The following is a 23,617-nucleotide window of genomic DNA, read 5'->3' on the forward strand; positions in this document are numbered from 1 at the left end:
TCTCCTTTCCCTTTTTCTTTCGTAGGCGTGCCTTCTCAAAACGTAAGAGCACCCAATCATCCTCCTTCAATTTCAAGTCACGACGATGGCGATCTGCTGCCTTTTTCTGTCGTTCTTGAGACTCTTGCAAAGTCTCGCGAACCTTGCCAAAAGCCGTATCCAAATCTCGCGAATATTCATCCGCTTCAAATATCTAATCTTTTGTGCTTAGGAAGGATGGAACCTTCGCAACACTTTCAACAATCTCACATAGCGTCTTCCTCGTCGAAGAGTGTATCGTGTTATTGTAGGCAAATTCCACCAAAGGTAAGTTCTTTTCCCATTGAGTCTTCTGATCCGAGATACAAGACTCCAATAAATCTAAAATCACTGAATTGGCAATCTCAAATTGCCCGTCAGTCTGCAAGTGGAACGATGATGAGAACTGCAACTACGTGCCAATGTTCTTCCAAATTGCCTTCCAAAACAAACTCATAAATCTGGGGTCTCTGTCGGAGACAATCGTCTCAGAAGTGCCATGTAATCGGAAAATCATCGTGATCATTCTATGTTCTCGGGAGATCAAAAATGAAATCCATTTCAATACTTTTCTAGAGGCGGGTGGGTATGGGTAAAGGCTTTAACAATCCCTGTGCCTTATGCCTGTCAAAATTGACCTTTTGGCATACTAAGCAACTGCTCACAAACTCTTCCACATCCTTTTTGAGTCTCGGCCCAAAGAAGTATCTCTCTACCCCCTTCATGGTGGTAGCAATGCCGTGGTGACTCGTAAAAGGTGGACAGTGGCATTCAGTCATAACCTTTTCCCGCAACGGCTGTGTAACGCACAACATAGTCTTTCTCATCAAGTAGCCTTCCCGAAGGGAGTATCCGGCTACTGTCTCCCCATCCCGTATCCGTGTGAAAATATCTGCAAAATCTGTATCTGTGGCATATTGATCGACCATATCCTCGAAGCTCCTATGATGTATCGCGGAAATAGCCGGATCCAACTGCTTCCGAGACAAAGCATCTGCTACCACATTCTTCTGTCCCTGCTCATGAACAATCTGGAAGTGAAACTGTGACAAGATGTTCGCCCACCGCATCTGCTTTTTCGAAAGCTGTTTCTGTGATAAGAAGTAGCGCAAACTCTGATGGTCTGTAAAGACAGTAAAATCCGCTCCGAGTAGGTAGTGCCGCCACTGAGTAAGAGCATGGATCACTGCCAAAAGCTCTTTCTTATATATTTGTGCTGTCATCTCCGGCCTAGAGAACAATCGGCTCTCGTAAGCAATGACATGGTCTTCTTGCATCAAGACCGCACCCAGACTACGACCACAAGCATCACAATATACTTCAAATGACTTTTGCAAGTCCGGCAAAGTCAAAACTAGGTCCTGTAGTCAATTTCTCTTTCAATGTCTGAAAGGCAGTCACCTCTGTGGGTCCCCACGAGAAAGGTACTCCTTTCTGTGTCAAGATATGCAAAGGGGAAGCAACCTCTGCAAACTTTCGTATGAACCGCCTGTAGTACGAACACAGTCCCAAGAAGCTTCTAACTTCATGGACATTCCTCAAGTCGGGCCAATCACGGATAGTCTCTATCTTGGCCGGATCCATTTGCACTCCTGCTGCTGACACAATGTGTCCCAAAAAGTGTCTCTCTGGTAGGAAAAATTCACTTTTCTTTGCATTAATCACTAACTTGTGATCTCGTAATGCCTGAAAGACCTGAAGCAGATGATCTCTGTGTTCTGCCTCATTCTTGGAGAAAACAATGATGTCGTCAAAGAAAGTGCCAACAAATAGCTTGTACTCTCGAAAAATCCTGTCCATCATCCGGTTAAATGTTGCAGGAGCATTGGTTAAACCAAAAGGCATCACCAAAAACTCAAATAACCCAAAAGTCGTTCGAAAAGCTGTCTTGTAGACGTCTCCCGGCGCTATCCTGATCTGATGATATCCACTCTTCAAGTGAATCCTGCTAAAGTACGAGGATCCCTGTAACCTGTCGAGTATATCATCGATCCTAGGGATTGGAAATCTGTTCTTGATGGTGATTTTGTTGAGAGCTCTATAATCGATGCACATTCTCCAAGATCCGTCTTTCTTCAAAACCAACAACACTGGAGAGCAATACGGTGAAGTACTAGGCTGGACAAGACCCTTTTCCAAGAGGTCTTTCACTTGGTTCATAATCTCTTCATTCTGTGCTCGGCTCACACGGTAGGGTGGCCAGTTCAGTGGCGTGCTTCCAGGTATCAGATCAATGGTATGATCTTCAGGCCCTCTAAAAAGCAATCGGCATGAGTGTGGAGAAAAATCTTGGTGTTCTTTTGTTCAGGTCAAAACATATTCAATCTTTATCCATTGTTCAGTTCTCTCTCAAAAGAATGAGTAAAGAAACTGAAGTTCATCAAGTACAATCTCTGAGCCCTTCCTTTGTCAAAGTCGCTTTCTCGACCCGGTAGTCAACCACGGCGTAGTTCTAGTGTACCAAGGGATTCCGAGTAGAACGTCACTCGCGTGCCCTGAACACCCCTGTCATTGCAAACGAAGTTTACCAATGCTCGGTGTAATGGCAACATCTCATCCGGGTGCCAGTCGAACTACCTCCGCCTGTGGCGTCAGTTTGTCGGGCATAATTCCAAATCGAGCCGCCAATTCCAAGTGAAAAGAAGTTGGCCTTGGCTCCTTCAAAAGAGCTTCCTGATCCTTCGCTTTGCCCCAAAAGCGGCAAAGTTTGTACTTTCATTCATTAGATTCGGTGCAGGTCCCACGCCATGTGGTACCAATTCTACTTTTCTATGTGCCTTTTTTGCCACGTTCCTCAACTGCTCTCGAACTCTCAGGCCTGTCGTCGTCTTTATCATTCTGTTCTTTCTGTGCCTTTTTAGGGCACTTCGCGGAGATATGTCCATGTTCCCCACATCCAAAGCAATTCCCCTCTCTGATGAAGCGAGCTCTCTCCTCAGGAGTAAGCTGGGGTCGTGCATCCTTTTTCTCTGGGTTGCTCTTTTTTCTTTCTACTTTCATTCCCAGAAGTCTGTTCGGCTCGTTGTGTCATGGCCTCATCTGTGGAGTAGGTCAGACTGCCAGAGTGAATGGCAAAGCCCCGCTTCGCATGACTCATCAACTCCTGAATAGAAGCTGACTTCTGTTCCAAGCAGTGATCTCGGATCTCTGTAGGTAGACCCAAGGTAAACCGCTCAATCTGTTCTCTGAACGAGATCTTCTTGAATGAAGAGACGGGTAGAAAAGAGCTCCAGAATCTTTCACAATAAGATTGATTGTATCTTTCTTGGTCATCCGAAGATGGTTCCAAGCAGCTCGTACATCTCGTTCATATTCTTGCGTCAACCAAGAAGAAATAAAAAGCTTCTTAAATTTCATCCATTTAATTGGCGCAGTCTTGTTTAAAAGAAGCGTGGACCACCAAGTACGAGCACGAGCATTCCCCTTAAAGTAAGAGGCAGCTCTCCGAATCTTGGAGTGCTCTGAATAGCGTCCTTCCGCGAAAGCGATGTCAAACTGCTGTAAAAAGACAAAGCCTTCGAAGCATCTGAGTATCCTGAAAAAGTATCAAACTTGATCGAGTGGCCACCTTCCTTAAACTCTCGAACTTTCTTGCTTTTATCTTCGAGAAAGTCATACTGGTTGGTTTTGTAAAAATTCTTCTTGTTCGCATAAAAGTTTCCGTTGTCAGAGTCTGAACTGTCCGTAGACGAGTCCTTTGTAGAAGTGTCACTCACTCGGCGAGACTTAGACTTCTTTGCCTTTTTCTTGCCCTTTCCAAAGCGTTGTTTCTTGCTTCGCTTTTTGCTTTTCCTGTCTTCTTCGCTCGAGTCTGAAGAGCTAGAAGAACTGTCAGAAGAAGAAGAAGAAGAACTGGGTAATCCTTCAAACTTGACACGCTTCTTCAGTTTCTTTGCCTTGTCGAATGTCGACCGACAACCCAAATATCCCGGGAAGTCAGTGCCTTTCTTCTGCTTTTTGTCTTTCTTTTGCACGTCGAAAAGCTGAGCAATCTGTTCATCAACCACGTTCTCCAGTTCCTTCTCCATATATTTCTTGGAGGCAGAAGGTTTCTTGAGAGCGGGTTTCGGAAGTGGTGTTGTGGTTCTCTGCCACTCCGTCTGTACCTCTTCCAAAGAGGTTTGGTTCATATATTTTGCCATCTTCAGGTCCTTGGCAAAATTGAGCATCATCTTTGTCGCATCATCAATCAATTGACGACGCTCCATCTCTCGCTGCTCCGCTTGAGTAGGCCTAGGCGGGCCATACTCCGTGCCGGAATCTTCGTTGTGATCCCTGTCCGCATCTCCAGATGCAGAGGGAGTCGATTGATCATTGCTTGAAGCCATAGGTGCCGCGGAAAAAAATTTTTCGGGGATCGGATTTTCCGTAGAAGAGAAATCGGCCGTGCTCTGATACCACTGTAACAGACTTGGACACTCCAAGTCAAGAATCAATCGCGACAACACCAAATAACCACTTCAAACAATTCACAGTTCACAATAGATTTGCACTGGCCCGCGGAGTTCCGTGCCTAGAGATATTGGCCCCAAAGACTGGCGCCCCTTTCGATATTTCTTTTTATATTAATCAATTCAAAGTACAAGAGAGTGGCTAGGGTTTCACTCTCAGACTCTGCATCCAGATGCTTTGAGAAGTGAAGCCCTCACCATGTATTTAAAAGTACAAGGGATGCCCAAAAGCAGAGCCCCAAAAGCTTCAAAATCAAAAGCCTAAAAATAAAAGCAAGGCTCTTTATCTCACAAGCTCTCTTGAGCTTTTAAAAATAAAGCAAAGGGTTTCTTCTCTCTCTCTCTCTCTCTCCCATTTGCGTGGAAAAAGCAGAAAGCATCGCCCAAAAGCTGTCAGCGCAAATTGCGGCGCAATTTCCGGAATTCCATACCAACTGCCACGTCAGCATCCCATCATATTTTAGGGTTTGCTGAAATTAGGGTTTCAGCCAGAAATTAGGGTTTCCTGCAAATTAGGGTTTCTGGCAGATTTTAGGGTTTGCAGGAATTTCAGGGTTTCAGCCAGATATTAGGGTTTCTGCTATCCGCCACGTCATCACTTTGTGACAATCAATGTCACGTTAAGGGTCACATCAAGAAGGCTTGTCCTAAGACAGCCCCACCTAAAGAGCCTAAGGCACCCACAGCACTTTAATGAACCAAGCTGAATCTTCTCATGTCTCTGACACACACATTGATGAGTCTCTCATGAAGTGTTATGGTCATGTAAAGGGTTAGCGTTTTATCATATTGTTTGATCCAGGCAGTATGCATGATGTGATTAGTGTCTCTCTTGTTGAGAGAGCCCGCCTAGAGGTTAGTCAGAAATATCCTCTTGAGGTCTCTGGCTTCGCTCCTGGTATGGACTCTGTCATCACGAAAGAGTGCCTTGATGTGTTGTTTACAGTTCAACAAGTTGCTTTCCGTAGGAAATTTCTCGTGTCTCCTCTTTCAGGATGTGATATGCTTTTGGGCATTAGAATGGTTTTGGGAGCATAACCCTCTCATTGATTGGGAGGCCAACACTCTCACATTTAATGCCAAGACTGACTCACCCATCATCATTCGTGCTGAGGAGGGTCTGCATTCTTTGCCTCTCATTTCTCATGTGCAGGAAAAGTGTGAACTATGACGCGGAGCACAAGCGGCATTCATCCATGCTGCTCTAGTTTCCCAGAGCATCCAGGCTCCAGACAAGTATTCAGATTTGTTTACCAAGTTTAAGCATCTCTTTTTGCAGGATGATCTTCCACCCCGTCTTCCATCCGAGCGGCCGGAGGACCATCGCATCGAGCTTATGGAGGGGGCACAGCATGTCAGTAAGGCTCCCTACCGTTTGAACAAGATACAGGAGGAAGAATTAGAGCGGCAACTCACGGAGTTGGTGGCCAGAGGATTCATACGTCCTAGTGTAAGTCCTTTTGCTGCTCCTATTTTGTTTGTTCGCAAGAAGGATGGTTCGTTTCGTTTGTGTGTTGATAACAGGGCGTTGAACAAGATCGTCAAGAATAACTTTTCGATGCCTCGCATTGAGTATATCCTTGATAGGCTCAATGGGGCAAAGGTTTTCAGGAAGGTCGATCTCAAGAGTGGATACCATCAAGTACAGGTATTCAAAGGCGACATCTTCAAGACCGCTTTTCGCACCGAGCGAGGGCAATGGGAGTATGTTGTTATGCCTTTTGGATTGACAGGTGCCGTGGGTACATTTAACCGTCTCATGGTAGGCCGTTTCGGCGATATGATTGGTGTATGTGTGTTCATCTTTTTGGATGACATTCTCATTTTTTCTGCATCGTGGGAACAACATGAAAAGGATGTCGAAAGGATACTAACCCGTTTGGATGAGTGTTAGTTGTACATTGCAGCTAAGAAATCTCAGTTTTTTCTCACTGAAGTCACTTATTTGGGTTATATCATTTTTGCAGAAGGCGTCAAGCTAGACCCCGCGAAGGTGGAACTGGTATGTAATTGGGATTTGCCGAAACCTGCATATGATGTGCGTTCTTTTCTTGGTTTATGTCAAGCATATAGTTCGTACATAGAGGATTTTGTACGCATTGCCGCACCTATGACTGATGTTTTGAAAGGGGTAAAGACTCGCCGTCAGCGGGTAGACTTGCCCGAAGCAGCCATTGAGGCCTTTGCAGCTCTCAAGGTTGCGGTGACAGAAGCACCGTGTCTTATCCTTGCCTCTTGGGATGACCCCTTTGAGGTATGGACGGATACGAGCAATGTCGTCATCGACGCTGTGCTTCAGCAGCACGGTCGTCCTGTAGCTTTCCTTAGCCGGAAGCTCAATAGTGCAGGAAAGAATTATTCAGTTTATGATAAAGAACTTTTGTCTGTCATTCACTCTCTTAAGCATTGGAAACATTTTCTGTATGGTAGAGAGTTTACAGTTCGGACCGATCATCAAGCCCTCAAGTGGCTCCAGTCTATGCCTAGTGCACATTGGAGTGATCGCCAAGCACGGTGGTCATAGTTTTTGGAGCAATTTGGAGGTTTGATTGAGTATGTGCCTGGAAAAGCTAACCCTGTTGCAGATGTGTTGAGTCACAAAGGACAGATTTTGGCTCTTGAGTCAAGATTCACAGTTTCTATTCAGGGTGTGTCTTTCGACAGCATGAAGAACCAATATGCGGATTCCGAGTTTGGTAAGCAATGGTTGCAGGCTCTTGCTTGCCAAGGGCCAAGCAACTATCTCATTTGTGATGATTTGTTGTATTTTCGTCAACGTTTATGTGTGTTGTCCTCTCTCAGGCCAACCATATTGCATGATGCACACGATTCTCTCACGGGTGGGCATAGGGGAATGAACATCACTTTGGAAAAAATAGAAAGATTCTTTTATTGGCCTAAAATGCGAAGGGATGTGTTTCGTTATGTCACACAGTGCACTATATGTCAAAAGGTAAAAGCTCCTCGGGGTAAGCAGCAAGGTCTCTTGCTTCCACTGTCTATTCTGGATGGACCTTTTCAGGATATCTCCATGGATTTTGTGACTAACCTTCCACCAAGTTTGCATTCAAGGAACACTCAATGTTTGACAATTGTTGATCGTTTCAGCAAGTTTTGCATGTTGATTCCTTGTAAGGCCACAACCACTGCAGAAGATGTGGCACGGTTGTTCATCAAGCATTGGTACCCCCTTTGTGGTTTGCCAAAATCGATTATTTCATATAGGGATGTTAAGTTCACGTCCAATTTTTGGCGCGCATTCTTTGAAAATTTTGGAAAAGTTGAATTTTTCATCGGCTTTTCATCCACAGTCAGATGGTCAAACAGAGATTTACAATCAATTGGCTTTTGATGTTTTAAAGTCTTTTGTGCATGATCAGCAGTCTCAGTGGGAGCTCTATCTTCCATTGGTCCAGGCTATTTTGAATGACTCTTTTTCCTCTGCCATTGGTCGAACTCCGTATGAGGCAGCTTTTGGCCGTCCGTTCAAGTCACTTTTGACTCGCTTCGTCAGTCAAATGCCGGATGTCAATGCTGAAAGTCAGTCATTGGATGAGATTTCTGAGAGTGTGAAGCTTCGGCTAAGCAAGGCTCAGGAATCTTATTCACGGCAGGCTAATAAGCATCGTCAGGATGTTTTGATCAAGGAAGGAAATTGGATGTATTTAAGAATCATGAAGAAACGTCTTAAGCAAGTTGGAAAGAAGTGTCCAAAGTTGTCTTTTTGAATATATGGTCCATTTCCTGTCATTAAAAAAATAAATGAGGTTTCAATGAAATTGCAATTGCCTAACTCATGGTCAATGCACAACGTTTTACATGTGTCTAGGTTGAAAGTGTTTCAGGGAACACCTCCAAAGGACATTTCGGAAGAAGAAGAACCAGAGATCATCGATGAAGTTGAAGTCATGGAGCTGGAGCAAGCATTGTTGCATCGGTTTCGCCATGGTTCGAAGAAGCAAGTGAGACAATACTTTTTGAAGTTTAAAGATCACGGAACCCACGAAGCAGTGTGGGTCGACAAAGAGTTTTTCAAAGTTTACCCAGAGTTGTTGGCAGACTACAAGGAAGCCATGCAGCTCGGTACCAGTACCTCACTTTAAAAAGGAGGGGATATCACGTGACACATTCAACCCTATGTGTCCGTGGACAAGCTACAGCATGACAAGGGTTCAGTTCAGTCCAGTCAGTCTAGCTTAGGAAGTGTTCTGGCACTTTTGTGAGTGTTCGCAGACCGTGCATGCCCAGGCACTTAGAGTAGATGCATTTTCTCTGGTTGCACACAGCATGATCATCAGCATTACCATCAGAATCCATCAGGAGCATTTTCCAATGCACAGAACCTATTTTCCCTATTTTTGACATTTTTTACTTATTATTTTTAAGTGACTTTTGTTGGGAACTGGGTAGGGCAATTTGCATAAGTATATATATAAGCAATCCCTAGCGCTAGCATTTCTGGCAGAAAAGCAAGGAGAACACAGACACAGTTTGCAGGAGGTTCCTCCTTCTCTCTCTCTCTCAAGCAAGATCCCTAAGGAATGCTGGCGTTTTCCCCTCAAATCAGGCCAGCGTTTTCAGCACTGCATAGCAGCGTTTTCCAGCCTGCCTTGTAGCGATTCCAGCCCCCTACACATGGCGATTTCAGTAGCCATTAGGCCAGCGTTTTTGCAGCAGCATTTCAGCCATCAGGCCAGCGTTTTCAACAAGCAAATTCAACGACTAAAACAGCAGCAGAATCAGCGTCTTTTCAAGCCAATACAGTTAGCCAATTTAGTGTTTTATCCACAGCAAATCAGCGTTTTTGGAAATAGCAAGGAGTTGGGTGTTTTCAACATTCAAGACCACATCAGCAGATAGAGGTTCGTTGTCGTCGTCTATCACAAGACGGGCACCACGTGCCAATAGAAAAGAACAGATTGAATAGACTTTTAGCACTTCAATAACAACTGAACTGAAAGAGAGAGACGAACACGTGACATGGAGTGGTAGAATTCCACCCCAGAGAGTATTGGCCCCAAACCTTGGCGCCCCTTCCGGTATTTCTTTATATTGCATCAACATAGTACAAGCCGGTACTCCAGACTCTGCACCTTCTCCAGGAAGCATGCCAGAGAATGAGTCCTTAGCACATATTTAAAGGCCCTTGGCTTGAAAAGCACTTACAGTGAAAAGCCTTCAAAACTCAAAAGCTTCTGGTCCAAAAAGCGATGCCAAAAAACTGCCAGCGTAATTTACGGAAATCCATATAGCCTGCCACGTCATCATGTCATTGCAATTTTCGAAAACTGCCACGTCATTAGCTGCGGGTCCTGCTTTATTTTAATCCTTTATGTCACTTGGGGCCCCATCGGACGAGGTCCCTATAAGTTGGTAGGACTTCTTCTTCTTCTGCTACTTGTTCTTCTTAGGGTTTAGGCCCCTCGGCCGGCATCTGTAAGTTGGCTCCATTCTTTAGGCTTTGACACGTCAGCAGTTTGTGACATCGTCATCGTCGTCTTCGAAGCATTCGGTTTCTCGCATCAGCATCACTTAGCTTCGCATCTACATTTGTACCAGATTTGTGCAATCAATAGCGTAGACCTCTCTCGCCATCGAGAGAGGGGTCCTTGGAAGAGGGTTTCACAACTTTCCGGTGTCGTATTCTCTTCTCTCTCTATCTCTCAGTCTCAGCACCTTCATTCATAGTGTTCATCGGACATCCACTTTGTTTGTGATCACTTGCACTCTCTCATTAAAGAACGGAAGGCTCTCCCTTCCCTAAGGAAAAGGAACCTTGAGCACAGTTCGGAGCACTCATCTTGAGCAAAGTTCAACATTCATTTCTGCTGCACCTTACAAAACGTATTGCCGAAGGTAATGGAATACATATAAGCTTCCCATTAAGATTTATCTTGCGTACATGACATGATAGGGACATGGCACAAGCCAAAGAAGTGCATAGAAAAAGCAGTAGGATAGACATGAAGCTCATCTTCGAGCCATGAATTATTATGGACCTATTCTCGAGCCTGGGAGTGAGCAGCCCATACTCAAGCCTCCATTGCAAGTGTCTGCGTCCTATACCACCAGTCCTCACTATCCTAGTGTGATGGAGTCACGTGACACATCCAACCCTATGTGTCCGTGGACAAGCTACAGCATGGACAGGGTTCTGTCAGTCAAGTCAGTCTAGAATTGGAAGTGATCTGACACTTTTGTGAGTGTGTGCGTAGACCGTGCATGACCAGTCACTTAGATTAGATGCATATCCTCCGGTTGCGCACAACATGATCATAAACATTCCCATCAGAATCCATCAAGGGAATTTTCCAGTTCATTAAACCTATTTTCCCTATTTTTGACATTTTTCACTTATTTATGAAGTGACTTTTGTTGGGAACTAGGTAGGGCAATTGTGCTAAGATAGTATATAAGCAAACCAAAGCTAGCACTTTCTGGCAGATGAGGCAGCAGGAGCAGTGCTCAATAGGCCAAGTCTCAACAAGAACAAGAACCCCTCTCAGCAAGACAACCTCCCCTTCATGCTAGTGTTTTTCCCTCAGCCCTTGGCGAATTTCAGCAGCATATCAGCATTTGGATCAACCCTTAGCTTGGTGTTTCCAGCAAGGCCCTTCAGCAAGCAAGTGCCCAACAAGATCAGCGATTTCATCTCAGAAGGCCAGCGTTTTTGTTCAGCATTTTCAGCCTTGCTTCATAGCGTTTTCAGCCTTGTGTCTTGGGCGATTTCAGCAGGTAAATCAGCCAGAAAGTGGCGTTTTCCTACAAACAGCATTTCAGCCAGCAGTCTAGCGTTTTGGAGCTAGAGCAGGGCAGCGTTTTTGCACAGGCTGTCCAGCGTTTTCAAGCCATACGAAACAGCGGTTTCAGCCATAGAAATTCAGCAAGCAGTTGCGGATTCAAAGCACTCAGTTTTCAGCCTTAGCATTGTCCTCTCATCGTCCACTCCCCTCGTCGTCCACTCCGTCGGCATCGACATAGCAAGCATTTAGACTCATTGCATCAGCCATTGTACCGGACTGTGCAATCAATAGTACACCACTCTCGTCATCGAGAGTGGGGCCTTCGGAGGAGGGTTTTACAACGTCCCTGGTGTCGTATTCTCTTCTCTCTCCATCTCTCAGTCTCAGTACCTTCATTCACAATGTTCATCACTTTGTTTGTGTCCATTGCACTCTCTCACTAAAGGAACGGAAGGCTCTCCCTTTCGTAAGTAAAAGGAACCCTTGAGCACAGTTCGGAGCACTCATCTTGAGCAAAGTTCAACATTCACTTCCGCTCCACCTTACATGGAGGAAGCTAGCCGTGGGAGTGTGATGGTGACACAATGAATGCTCACAAAATGGATAGGACTGTCCTTTACCTAAGGGCCTGTTCTCATTTAGGGGCCAATGTTATTTGTGCCAATCCTAATGTTAGGGAACAGCCATCAAATTTGAAGGGTGACTCAATACTTTTCATTTTGAAGACCTTAAAGAAACTCCCCTTTTTCTTTACACATATTTTGGAAGGGCATACAACTAATTTTCAATTTTCGTACAATTCTTTCGAAGAGTATCATTTTCCTAAACCTGCTCTAGAAGGATAAAGACGCCCTTGGAAGGGTGTTGCAGCCTTCCAAGTTTTACAAACTTCCAAATTAGCATTGGACTGAGGATAGTGGTTTTAGCCTTCCAAAAGTTAGAACATTTAGATGGAACAAGGGGTGTGAGTCTATAACCGGAATCAAGACTTCAATGTAATGAATGTAGGAAGAGTGTATGTCAAACTTCCAATATCGACGGTTGAACTAATGAGATCCTTGAAAGTTGGCAATTGATTGCCAATCAAGGACATGGCATTGGCGTATCAGATGATAAGTATCTTCCTTTTTTATCCTCAGGTGGTTTCATGCAGTCAACGGTCAACCAAATAGATGAAAGTAGCCTTTTGAACTTGACCCCAGTTTCTGGGTGCTTTTCTGCAGTTAAAGCGAACACCACCATGTCTATGCACTCCCTTTGAGGTGGGATACCACCTTTCGAACCTTGGAGGCTTCAATAAATTTGCCTCCGAAGAAAGCAGTGTCGAATCATTGAACAAAAGACAAGGCCTTATGGGTATCCTTGTGGCCTGAAAAAGTGTCAAACTTCATGCTTGGCCACCATTCTTAAATTCTTTCTTGGCCTTTCTCTGCTCCAAGTTGTTGTACTTTGGTTCCTGAATCAGATGATTCCTCTTTTTACGAAGAGAGAGAGAGAGAGAGAGAGAGAGAGAGAGAGAGAGAGAGAGAGGACAAGCCTTGTGGGCAAACTCTGCAGCATGAGATTCTACAAGGTGCCAAGGTTGCATGGAAAGGTATACCTCGTAGTGAGGGAAAAAGGTGCTCTGGTTGTGCCTAAGTGAGCTCACACCCCACTACGAAAATATGGTAAGGCAGTGTACAAAATCGGGTGAGCATTGAAGGTTACACATGTAGATAACCTTCCTATGGAGAATCTCTTTATAAAATGCGAGCTGCACTCATGAGTTAACTGGCTACTGGCAACAGTCTGACCTTCTGAAGTTTTTGGGATGGGCCAAAGGATTGATGATGCGCTGTTGATAAGGGCCAACATGTCAATATGGACACCTTAATTCAGGCAACAGGAATTTCGCTGTTCTTTTTGAATGCCTGAAAGTTCAGACTCCTACATTTTGCATGAATTGGAAAATCATTCCAATTTTGTGTAACTTTTGAAGTTCTCAGTCGTCCTTGTAGTTGCATCATCATAGGGGAGTGAAAATACTTGTTAAGTGGCTTTACTGTGTCCTGGCAGGCAGGAGTTTCACGTGTAGTTGTGGGAATTCCTCATCCGCTGCAGCATTTTAGAGGTAAAGCAATCAAGGAGTTGAGGAAAGCTAATATTGTTGTGGATGTTCTAGGCGAGAACTTGCCCAAGAACACATCTACAGAGGTATGTTCACCCTCAGCTCCATATGCTACACCTAACTCGCATATCTGTGCCCAACTTTTTACTCAAATTGACATGATTTTTTAGTATTCGTACAAAGTCCTTCATACATGTCATGGGCAGTGCCACAAGCCATATTTGTGGTAGCAATTATAAAGATTATGATGACAGTTTTGTTTTGAATACAGCAAGCCTTGAAAGCCTGCCACTATGTGAATGCTCCTTTACTGTATAGATCCTCACTGCGATGTCCAATGTCTACTCTCAAGTATGCTATGACACTAGATGGTGAGCTTTCAGAAGAAATTCTGTTGAAGTAGAGGAAAAATAGTATTTCCCCCCCCCCTTAACTATTTGTTTTTACAAATCTGTGATCTATAACTCTTACATTTTTAGGGAAGATCGCCGCGAGCACTGGACATGCAGCCTGGGTCAGCAGTAAGGCATCACGGCAGCGAGTTTTTGCTACTAGGGGCAGAAGTGATGCCATCATTGTTGGAGGCAACACCGTCCGCCGCGATAGTATGTTTCTTAAGCTCTTTAAGGTTCTGTGTCCAAGCTTTATCAAGTCTTCAATGAATTTGTGCTCTTATTTAAGCCTTGTCTGCCCATTCTCTATGCAGAATCTATTTCTTTATCATTTCAATTTGTTCAAATTCTTATTTCTCTCTGTTTTTGCAACATTTTTAGAGCCTTTTGCTGCTGCAATTTGAACATTGGAAAGAGTTTCTTTGTGATCCTGTTTTAAGTGTTTTTTTTGCTAATATGCTTTCAAGCTCAGATCCTAAGCTGACGACTCGGCAAGAGGGTGGCCATCTCCCAGCACGCATAGTAATGTCACGATGTATGCATTTGCCTGAGGATGCCCACCTGTGGGATGTTTCTTCTACACCAACCATTGTGATGACACAAAGAGGAGCCCGAAAGGATTTTCAGCAGCGGTTGGAGAAAAAGGGAGTGGAGATTGTGGAGTTCGACTTTTTGACGCCAAAGGCAGTAATGGAATATTGCTATGATCGAGGCTTTCTTAGTGTCCTATGGGAGTGTGGAGGCACGTTGGCTGCACCTGCTCTAACAAGTGGTGTTATTCACAAAGTATCTCTCTCTCTCTCTCTCTCTCTCTCTCTCTCTCTCTCTCTCTCTGTAGTAAACATCGCACACATGTAGAGTTATGGATCTGCATTTGTGCATTGTGTGCATTTGGACATGCTCATGCGAGCGCGCTTCAAATGCTACTCTGCATATATTTTCTTCTTGATTTGTAGGTGTAATTTTGCGACTTGTTATGTAATGTGGATAAATGTGCATGGTGATGATATGTTGATGCAGCTATATACATGCAGAAGATTTGGAACAGGAATGTGTGTAATGTATTGTGGATGAGTAATTTATAAAAAATAGCTGCATAAACTTATGGGCTATCGGAAAAAGACAAATTTGTTGTGTCTTTATGGGGCCTTTGTTTGGTCTCCATCATCATCATCTGACTAGGGATACTATCAGCTATTGCATGATGAGACTCTTACCAGTACGTCCTGAGAACCACCTCGGAGATTGGTAACTCAAAAGACATCTATACAATCTCACATTAAGCACAACATTTAAGTGCTATATGCCATAAGCATGGGGCCAAACTCATGCTGATTCAACAGGGTATGGATGATAATCTTAAATGTTGTAAAAGAATGGACTTCAAGCCACTGAAATTGCAAGGAGCTGCTACCCCAAAGTTGTTACTTTGGTGCTGTCTTGCGGGAGCACTCTGTGAATCTTTGCTACTTGCTAAGATGCCTATTTCTGGTGGTACATGCCGGTGTGCTTTTGGAAGGAAAATGTTCCACAATTGCCCCAGAATCTAATACATACAGGGTGGTTCTTGCTTTTCACCAAAATCAAGATTCGTATTTGCTTCTTTCTTTGACCAATGGAAAGCTAGTTTAGAGTTATGGAATTGTGCCAAATTGCATGGCCAGAAATGATGTTGTCATCTTTGAGCATATGGCAAATGCAAAACAAAGCCTTTCTTTGATTTTTTTTTTTTGTGTTTGCTGTGCTTCTCAAATATTTTGGAAATAGATAAAATTGACGATTGCCAGCTTGAGGATTTCTCCCACTGATTGTAGTATCTTAAGAAATAAAATTCACCCCTTTATGTACTATCTATTTTGATAGCAGAATTTTTTTTCACCTAGTGTATCATCTGTTTTGATAATAGAACAATGGTTTTCACCAAAACAAGTGTATATCCGTGCCTGCAAGCGTGTGTGCATGTGGCCACGTCATAGAGTCTATGTGTATTATTGTATTATTTATTGTAATTTATGTTGTTTTTACATTCATATAAAGGGTTTAGCTTGTTTTTTGCTTCATTGATCTACACTTAACCTCATTTTCTTTGCTTCAGAGCAGGTGATTGCATTTGTTGCACCTAAGATAATAGGAGGCACAACTGCACCTTCCCCTGTTGGAGACATGGGAATGGTGGAAATGACCCAGGCTCTTAATCTAGCGGATGTATCCTTTGAGAAGGTTGAAAATCCTTTTTGGTTAGATGTTTAAACATAACTCCAGGTCTGCAATCTTAAGTTTGTTATTGTTGCAGATTGGTCCAGATATGCTGATTACTGGATACTTGCAACCCATTCCTGATTTAAGACTCCAGGTCCCTGACGGATTGGACGAACTGAGCGCCACAGAGGCTGCATCATTTGAAGAAAAGCCTACTATCATCTGTTTTTACAAAGCATGGGATGCCATGGGTGCCTTTTCTAATTTTTCACCTCATGCCATTGATATTGGAAATTCAGAAGGTGGAGCTGTACAATGGACCAGTGTCGAACACTACTACCAGGTCTATGTTTTAGCTTGATATGTATTATTGAACGGCTCTCTCTCTCTCTCTCTCTCTCTCTCTCTCTCTATGATGTTTAATCGAGCCATATATGAGGGTTTTCCTGAGACACTTGGGAGTATGTTGACGATTGTACCTATTTTCAAATCAGGATATCCCACGATTCCCGGAAATTATCGTACCATCATTGTTGGTCACACATTGGTTAGGTTGTATGCATCTATTCTTGAGAGGGAGCGGAGTAAATGGGCAGAGAGAAAGGGCATACGAGCATCAGGGCAGGCAGGATTTAGGAGAGGGTTCTCCACTCTCGACCAGATTCTGACACTCAGAGCTATGATTGAGGAGGGTAGACACCATGGCAGGAGGATCTACTGTAGCTTTGTGGATTTCCGCAAAGCTTTTGACACAGTGCGGAGAGCAAGACTTATACGCCAACCACAGGACATTGGTGTGTCCAGAGAGATGATTTGGGATCTTGGCTTTATACAGGACAGTAGTAGGGCGGGTACGCACTACTGAGGGTACGTCTGACATGGTCCACTCCACTATTGGGGTGAAGCAGGGATGCCCCCTATCGCCGACTCTTTTTGGGATGTATGTGGATGAGTTTATGTAGAACGAGAGGGAGATAGGGGTGCTCAGTTAGCAGGGACATGGATTCCGATGCTATTATACGCTGATGATATAGCCTTGATTTTTGACTCTGTGTAGGGGATGCAGTGCCGTTTGGATGCTTTGCATACATTTGCTCATGATAGTGGATTGTCTGTCAACCTTGGGAAAACCAAGGTTATGGTGTTCAACACCATATCATAGTGGGTCACGAGGTCAGCACCCACATTTACTTATGGCCAGGAGACACTGGAGTACACAGATGCATACACTTATCATGGGGTAGTCTTCGGTGGCCCGGTGTTTTCTTTGAGGAGAGCAGCATAGACTAGACTGACTAGAGCTTATGCCGCCTTGGGAGGATTGGAGAGGATGTGTTCCCAGATTGAGTTTCAGGAACTGTGAACAAAGCTCTGGCTTTTTGACACTCTAGTGGCTTCAACTATGCTTTTCAGAGTTCAGATATGGGGACCCTCATAGACCACCATGGCAGCATCCCGATAGTTAGCACTGCAAGGTCACACAACATGTTGGTATGGGCAGATGACTTCATGGTTTCAGTCACATGGTTTCAGCATGGATATATTGCCTCTATTCCAGTACTCCTTGGATGCACCCTGCCTATCTCCCACACGGACAAAGATCACCAAACTCATACGTCAGGATCTAATTCAACTAGATACCAGGAGCACATGGACACGGCCGGCACAGGAGTTGGGTACGAAGATGGCTTTCTATAGAGAGCATCTTCTCCAACTCACGGAGGACGGTTTTGTGACTAGGCCTGCATACATGGATACACTTATCTCATGGGATATAATGTGCTATTGGGCAGATACGCACATCTTCACGTCAGCTTCAGATTGGTCAAGGGCCTTCAACTATGTGCTGAAGGATCACTCTCTGGCATGCTACCTACGGGAGATGGAGAGCAGAGCCACAAGTGTTATACCTCGTTGGAGCAATATAAAGAAATACCGAAATGGGTGCCACAATTTGGGGCCAGTGCACTTTGGGGGTGGAACTATGCCACTCCATGTCTCGTGTGAAGTCTCTCTCTCCTTTAGTTCAGGTTTTTTGAAGTGTCTAAAGTCTATTCAGTGTGTTCTTTTCTGTTGGCACGTGGTGCCGTCCTGTTATAGTGGTCTCAGAGCTTCAAGCATGTGCTTTTTTGAAAGCATACTGGTCCATCAAGAGTAAACAGAGCAAGATAGCGCTTCTAGAATCTATAGAATTTTTCCCCTCCCTTTTTGGAGAGAGAACCAGACCTACATGAACCTATAGATGGAAGCTACGGAGTTGGATGAAGAAGAAACGACAAGAGGAGAAGGAGATGAAGGAGGAGTTCGTTTTTGCCCTAAAAAGCTTTAAAAACATGCTCTTTGACGTTTTCCTGTGTTGCAATGGCCTCTAAAAATCTCTTCAAGGGTTGAGAATTTGGATATGCAACAAAAGTCAAATGTTGATCCTCTCGATGAGCCCTACGCATTGGCGTGAGCGTTTTGCTTCTGATAATTTTAAAAAATTAGGGTTTTCAACAACGAATTAGGGTTTCTGCAGCACGGATCAAGTTAATGTTTTGGGAGCTTTTTGCAGACAACAGGTAATATTGGAAGCATTTGGGAGCATGGAGTTGGAGATCCGCTCTTTTGTAACGAGGACAACCGTTTGCTTGAAATTTTACTTGAGAAATTGTTGAAAATACTGTTTGGAATTTGTTTGAAATGGATTTTATCTGTTTTGAACTTGTTTTGGTGCCGACTTGAGATTGCTTGATTTTGGTTTTGATATTGGTTTTAATGTTTTTGGGAAAACTTTTGAATATCTTCATCTCTGGCTTTGATGATGATGAGGACATCCCTCCCTGTGTGAGGACATTGCTCTGGCCCTGTAAATCCTGGGTCCCATGGTGGGCCTGCATCATCCTCATGTGGATCATTGTGCTCTGAAGTCTAGATGAGACGAACGGCTAGGTTCGCTCGAACCCGAGGCTTGTGCATTGGAAGCTTCCCAATCCGAATTCTCTCTCGCCGTGTCCTCTCACGATCTGCAGCCTTCTGTTGGAGAGGGATGCTCAAGGCCCGAGCACGTGACCTGGTGACTCGCCTATCCATACTCTCCAACTCTCTATGAAGCTCTCGCAATATCTCCTCCTGTTCGTCTCTGATATGAGTATTTATCTCCTCTATTGTAGGGTGTGGAACCATCTTCACCTCCGTAGGTTCCACCCGCACCTACATTGACCAAAATTCAAATTCCATAAAGATTTAAATCTACTTCAAGTAACTCAAAGTCTCAACCTAGTCTACTAATCTACGAGCGTTTAGTGCATTGCAACATGGAACAAAGTTCAAACCTGCTTGGGATTTCCCAAAGCATGGAAAGAGCGCACTAGCCTCATATTAGCTCGGCAATACACCAGCTTCTCTAGCTGGGTCGTGCTTAAGCGGTTCTTTATCTTTGTGTGCACCAAGGAGTATGCACTCCAATTGCACTCACAAGCACTAGCTGAACAATTCTGTCGACAATGTACATAGAGATGCAAATCTTGAGAGTGCAAAATTGCACAAGGTCAACATTTTTTAGGCACAATTTACAGACATGTTACAACTTGAGTACCCGAGAGAGAATACGTAGAGCTAGCTTGCAGAGCTGTGGACGACCTTGTCTTCCATAGTTCTGTTGGTAGCCTCGGGTCTCATTGCAACGCTCCTCATGAAAGTTGGGTCCAAGTTGTTCATGAAGCTCGACATCTCCCCATCTATGACCAGGTGCTCATCCTCGTTGAACACGAGATTGAGGTACTCCGAACGAAGGGTCAACAAGGGCATGTCTCCAAAAAGCTCTAGCTTCTTGTAGAAGGGATGGAGTATAGCTACCATCCCATGAATGGGACGACGCATAAATTGCCATCGACTATCTACAATAGCCAGAATGTCGGTCGGTGTGCAACTTTAAAAAAAACAATGATTCAATCTAAGATTGCCCATCATTCTATAAAAATCAGCAACCTATTGATTCTTACCGCTCTAGAGATAGCGTCCTGCACGTCTCAATGTGCCCTCTCATCTGCAAGAAGAGGTGAAATACTAGACCAAGGGTAGATTTCTCCATATGTAAGAGAACAAAGAGTGGCTGAAGAGCCACGACGAAGCTATGCGTCTTTGTTCTGAAGGCTTCATCTAGAACCTTCCTTTGAATGTCCTTGGTAGGCTCTTGTCCTGCATGGCGCATTAGACGCCACTTTGGATCCACAACCGTTTGCAAAAGTGGGTCCCTCAACCTATACAGTCTTTGAAGAACAAGGTACATGTATGCAAACATGGTCTTCGAGGGCCGCACCATATCCAATGTATTGTGGCTCCTGAAGATGGCCAGAGCTTGATGCTTCTTACGGAAAAAAGTGGTAATCCTCGTTGCTTCACACTCAATAGGCTGAATTGAGGGCAATCTTCCTATATCCTCCATAAGCAAGTCTAGGCAATGGGCGGCACATGGAGTCCACACAATGTGAGGGAAATCCCTCTCTACCATCTCACCCATTGCCTTGCAGTTGCTATCTGTAACAACCTGCAAGTAGCCAAAAAATGTAAAGCTACAAATATTTAATTATTGGAGACTCGTAGAGATACAAGAGGTGGTCCTCTTGAACAATAAACACAAGGAGAAAAAATGGGGAGATTGAGTCGGATTGACTCTACCTGCACCACATTCTCCTTTCCCACCCCAAGAATGGCCCTGACGAATATATTTGTAGATGAACTCTGCAGTGATCTTCTCACCTGCCTTTCTTGCATCCACGACTCTCAAAGAATATGTACCAAGGCAAGATGACACCAAAATGTTGATGATGTGGCGTCTACGCACATCATCCATCAGAAATGATAGAACACCCAAAGGTCTGCCACCCAGCTTTTATTGGGGTGATTGCTCTGTCAATGATTGCTTTCTGCTCATCTAGCATACTTGTACGCATCTTATTATAATCCAAGACAGTCAACGACTTTGTGGGTCCAACCTGTGCAATGGGTCTAACCACCCTCTTCCATTGATCTGTTCGAAGCACATTGACGAAGCACATTGAATGCAATATTGCACTCTACAAGAGTGCGAGCAATCTCCATCTCTGCTATCTTCTGTCTCTCTCTCTCTCTCTCACCCCCAAGACTAAGAGTTAACGCATGAAGGCAACGTAGTCTGCTCGGTCCATTGGTGGGAGTTGTAGACTAGTCATCTCCACTGTCCTCCTCATCATGCCTTGATGCACGAGCTCTTTTCTTACTAGTGCCAACACTGGAGGGCACAATAGTCTAAGAGCCAGAACCCATCTCTCCATCGCCATGAATGTCACCAAGGTCCCAAAGTAATGCATCTTGCAAGGCATCTTGTGAAATCGAAGACCGCCTCGGAGGTGCACTGGATACCACCGAAAAGTGCTCTCGAATAAGGTCTTCCTTGATTTGAGGTTGGATCTTCTCACAGCCATGGCAATGATTTGTAGTACCTATCCCCGTAAGATGCTTGAGAACACGACCTTCCCCACAATACTTGCGCTGCCACTGACGAGTACTTGATCCTTGTTGCCCCGACGTAATCACTAATCTGATCATATGGGTCTGCGTATCCCACACTGGGTTGGGTTTCCGAGTGTAAGGTGCAGCGGAATGAATGTTTGAACTTTGCTGAAGATGAGTGCTCCGAACTGTGCTCAAGGTTCCTTTTTGTTCTTATGGAAGGTAGAGCCTTCCGTTCTTAATGAGAGAGTGCAATGAATGATCACAAACAAAGTGAATGGACACTGTGCATGCAAGTGTATGAGACTGAGAGATAGAGAAGAGAATACGACACTAGAGACGTAAAACCCTCCTCCGAAGGCCCCACTCTCGTCGGCGAGAGTGGTCTACTTATGATTGCACAAATTGGTACAAATTGAATGCATGTGACTGATGCAATTCTAGGCTAGATCGATGACGACGACGGGGATGGCGAGACCGATCTAAAGGCTGAATTCGGCTACTTTGGTACTGCTGTCCAAAAACGATGAGGGCTGAAATCTGAGGTCACCTTGTTGTTGTCCCAAAAACGCTAGAGGCTGAAATGGTCTGTTGGTCTTAGGGCTGAATTCCTTGGGTGCTTATCTGCTGTTTTGGGGGCGATCAAGCATGCTGAAATTTGCTGTTTTGGGGGCGATCAAGCAAGCTGAAAAACGCTGGATGTTGTGGACTTCCAGGCGATGATGATAGGGCTGAAAACGCCAGATGATTGGGATGACGATCTGGGCTCCAGAACGCTAGGGCTGCAAATCTGCTGGCGATGATACTTGATGGAAAACGCTAGGGGAGAGAGGGTCTTTGCTTGGAGGAGAAAACCGCCACCAAGGTTCTTGCATGAGAAGTTGCCTGTTGAGCGATGGAGCTCCTGCTGCCTCTTCTACCAATTAGTGCTAGTTTAGGTTTGCTTATATACAAACTTACTCAATTTGCCCTACCTACTTTCCAACAAAAGTCACTTAAAAATAATAAGTGAAAAATGTCAAAAATGGGTAAAATAGTCTAAATGCACTGAAAAATTCCCGTGAAGGATTTTGATGGGAATACTTATGATCATGCTGTGTGCAACCAGAGGATATGCATCTACACTAAGTGACTGGGCATGCACGGTCTACGAATAGACTCACAAAAGTGCCAGATCACTTCTAAATTTAGACTGACTGGACTGATTGAACCCTTGTCGTGCTGTAGCTTGTCCACGGACACATAGGGTTGGATGTGTCACGTGACATCTCTTCCTTTTCAAAGTGAGGTACTGTTACCGAACTGTATGGCGTCGAGGAAGATTGCCAATAGCATCCGGAATCCTGGAAGGGACTCTTCGTTGGCCCACTCGGATGTGTGGGTCGTGTGGTACTTGAACTTCATAAAGGTCTGCAATGCTTGCTTCTCTGGGCCGCGTCGAAAGCGACACAAAGTCTTCTGTGGCTCCTTCAATGCTTCAACTTCGTTGAGAGTCATGCTTCTTCCTTCTTCAAGAATCTCCATGGCTGAAAATTCCTGAAACCATTTCTAACACAAAACCATGAACATACCTATTCCATGTAAAGTGACTGGAAAAAATCTTGTCTTCCTCAAAGACTGTGCATGCAATGTAGATGAACAAATAGACGGAGTGCCAAACCGTTCACCACACACACGCAAACAATGAGATCGAATCTTTCTCTTCTGATCTAAAGCAATCAACTGTGGCAATTCACAACGGAAATGCCCATGCTTGGTGCTCATTCTTTCATGTGCTCTTTCTACAACTGTGTCGTGCCAAGGAAGAGACATGGAATGTGACTTTCTTGAATGCATACTTTTCAGCTTTTCATGAACATTCCGCATACATTCGTGCTCATTCATGAGTGAAACGTGCTCAACGTACAATATGTCATGCCTAGGAAAAGGGATTACATAAAGACGTTGACTAAAATACAGGAAACGATCACGAATGAAACACTCAAACAATGCGTGCGTATCAATCATGCGAACACATAATACTTCTTCTAAGGGTTCTTTGGACCTAGCTCAAGAGCCAAGATCGATTCTTCGTAATTGATCGAATCTGCAACGAGATTAGCTTCGCTAGAAAAAACATCAACTAACTCATCATCCTTGTGAACAATCACGTCATCTTCATGCAAATCATCATGTTTGTGAGAAATCACATCTTGATCATGCAAATCATCATGCTTATTATTGTTATCCAAATTA

The 23,617-nt window shown here is 44.2% G+C and overlaps 1 protein-coding gene across 1 annotated transcript in view; it reads left to right on the top strand.

Moving 5' to 3' along the window:
- The window catches only part of LOC147439080 (cytidine/deoxycytidylate deaminase family protein), a 62,683-nt gene that overhangs the window by 6,882 nt on the left and 32,184 nt on the right, over nt 1-23,617 (top strand). The window contains exons 3-8 of the mRNA XM_086485009.1: nt 13,268-13,405; nt 13,591-13,690; nt 13,799-13,924; nt 14,184-14,497; nt 15,812-15,931; nt 16,005-16,253. Coding sequence (XP_086341135.1) covers nt 13,268-13,405; nt 13,591-13,690; nt 13,799-13,924; nt 14,184-14,497; nt 15,812-15,931; nt 16,005-16,253 — 1,047 coding nt within the window. The remainder of the gene's footprint in view (nt 1-13,267; nt 13,406-13,590; nt 13,691-13,798; nt 13,925-14,183; nt 14,498-15,811; nt 15,932-16,004; nt 16,254-23,617) is intronic.

This window comes from Adiantum capillus-veneris, chromosome 16 (assembly GCF_014529385.1).
Source record: "Adiantum capillus-veneris isolate H3 chromosome 16, ASM1452938v2, whole genome shotgun sequence".
NCBI lineage: Eukaryota > Viridiplantae > Streptophyta > Polypodiopsida > Polypodiales > Pteridaceae > Adiantum > Adiantum capillus-veneris.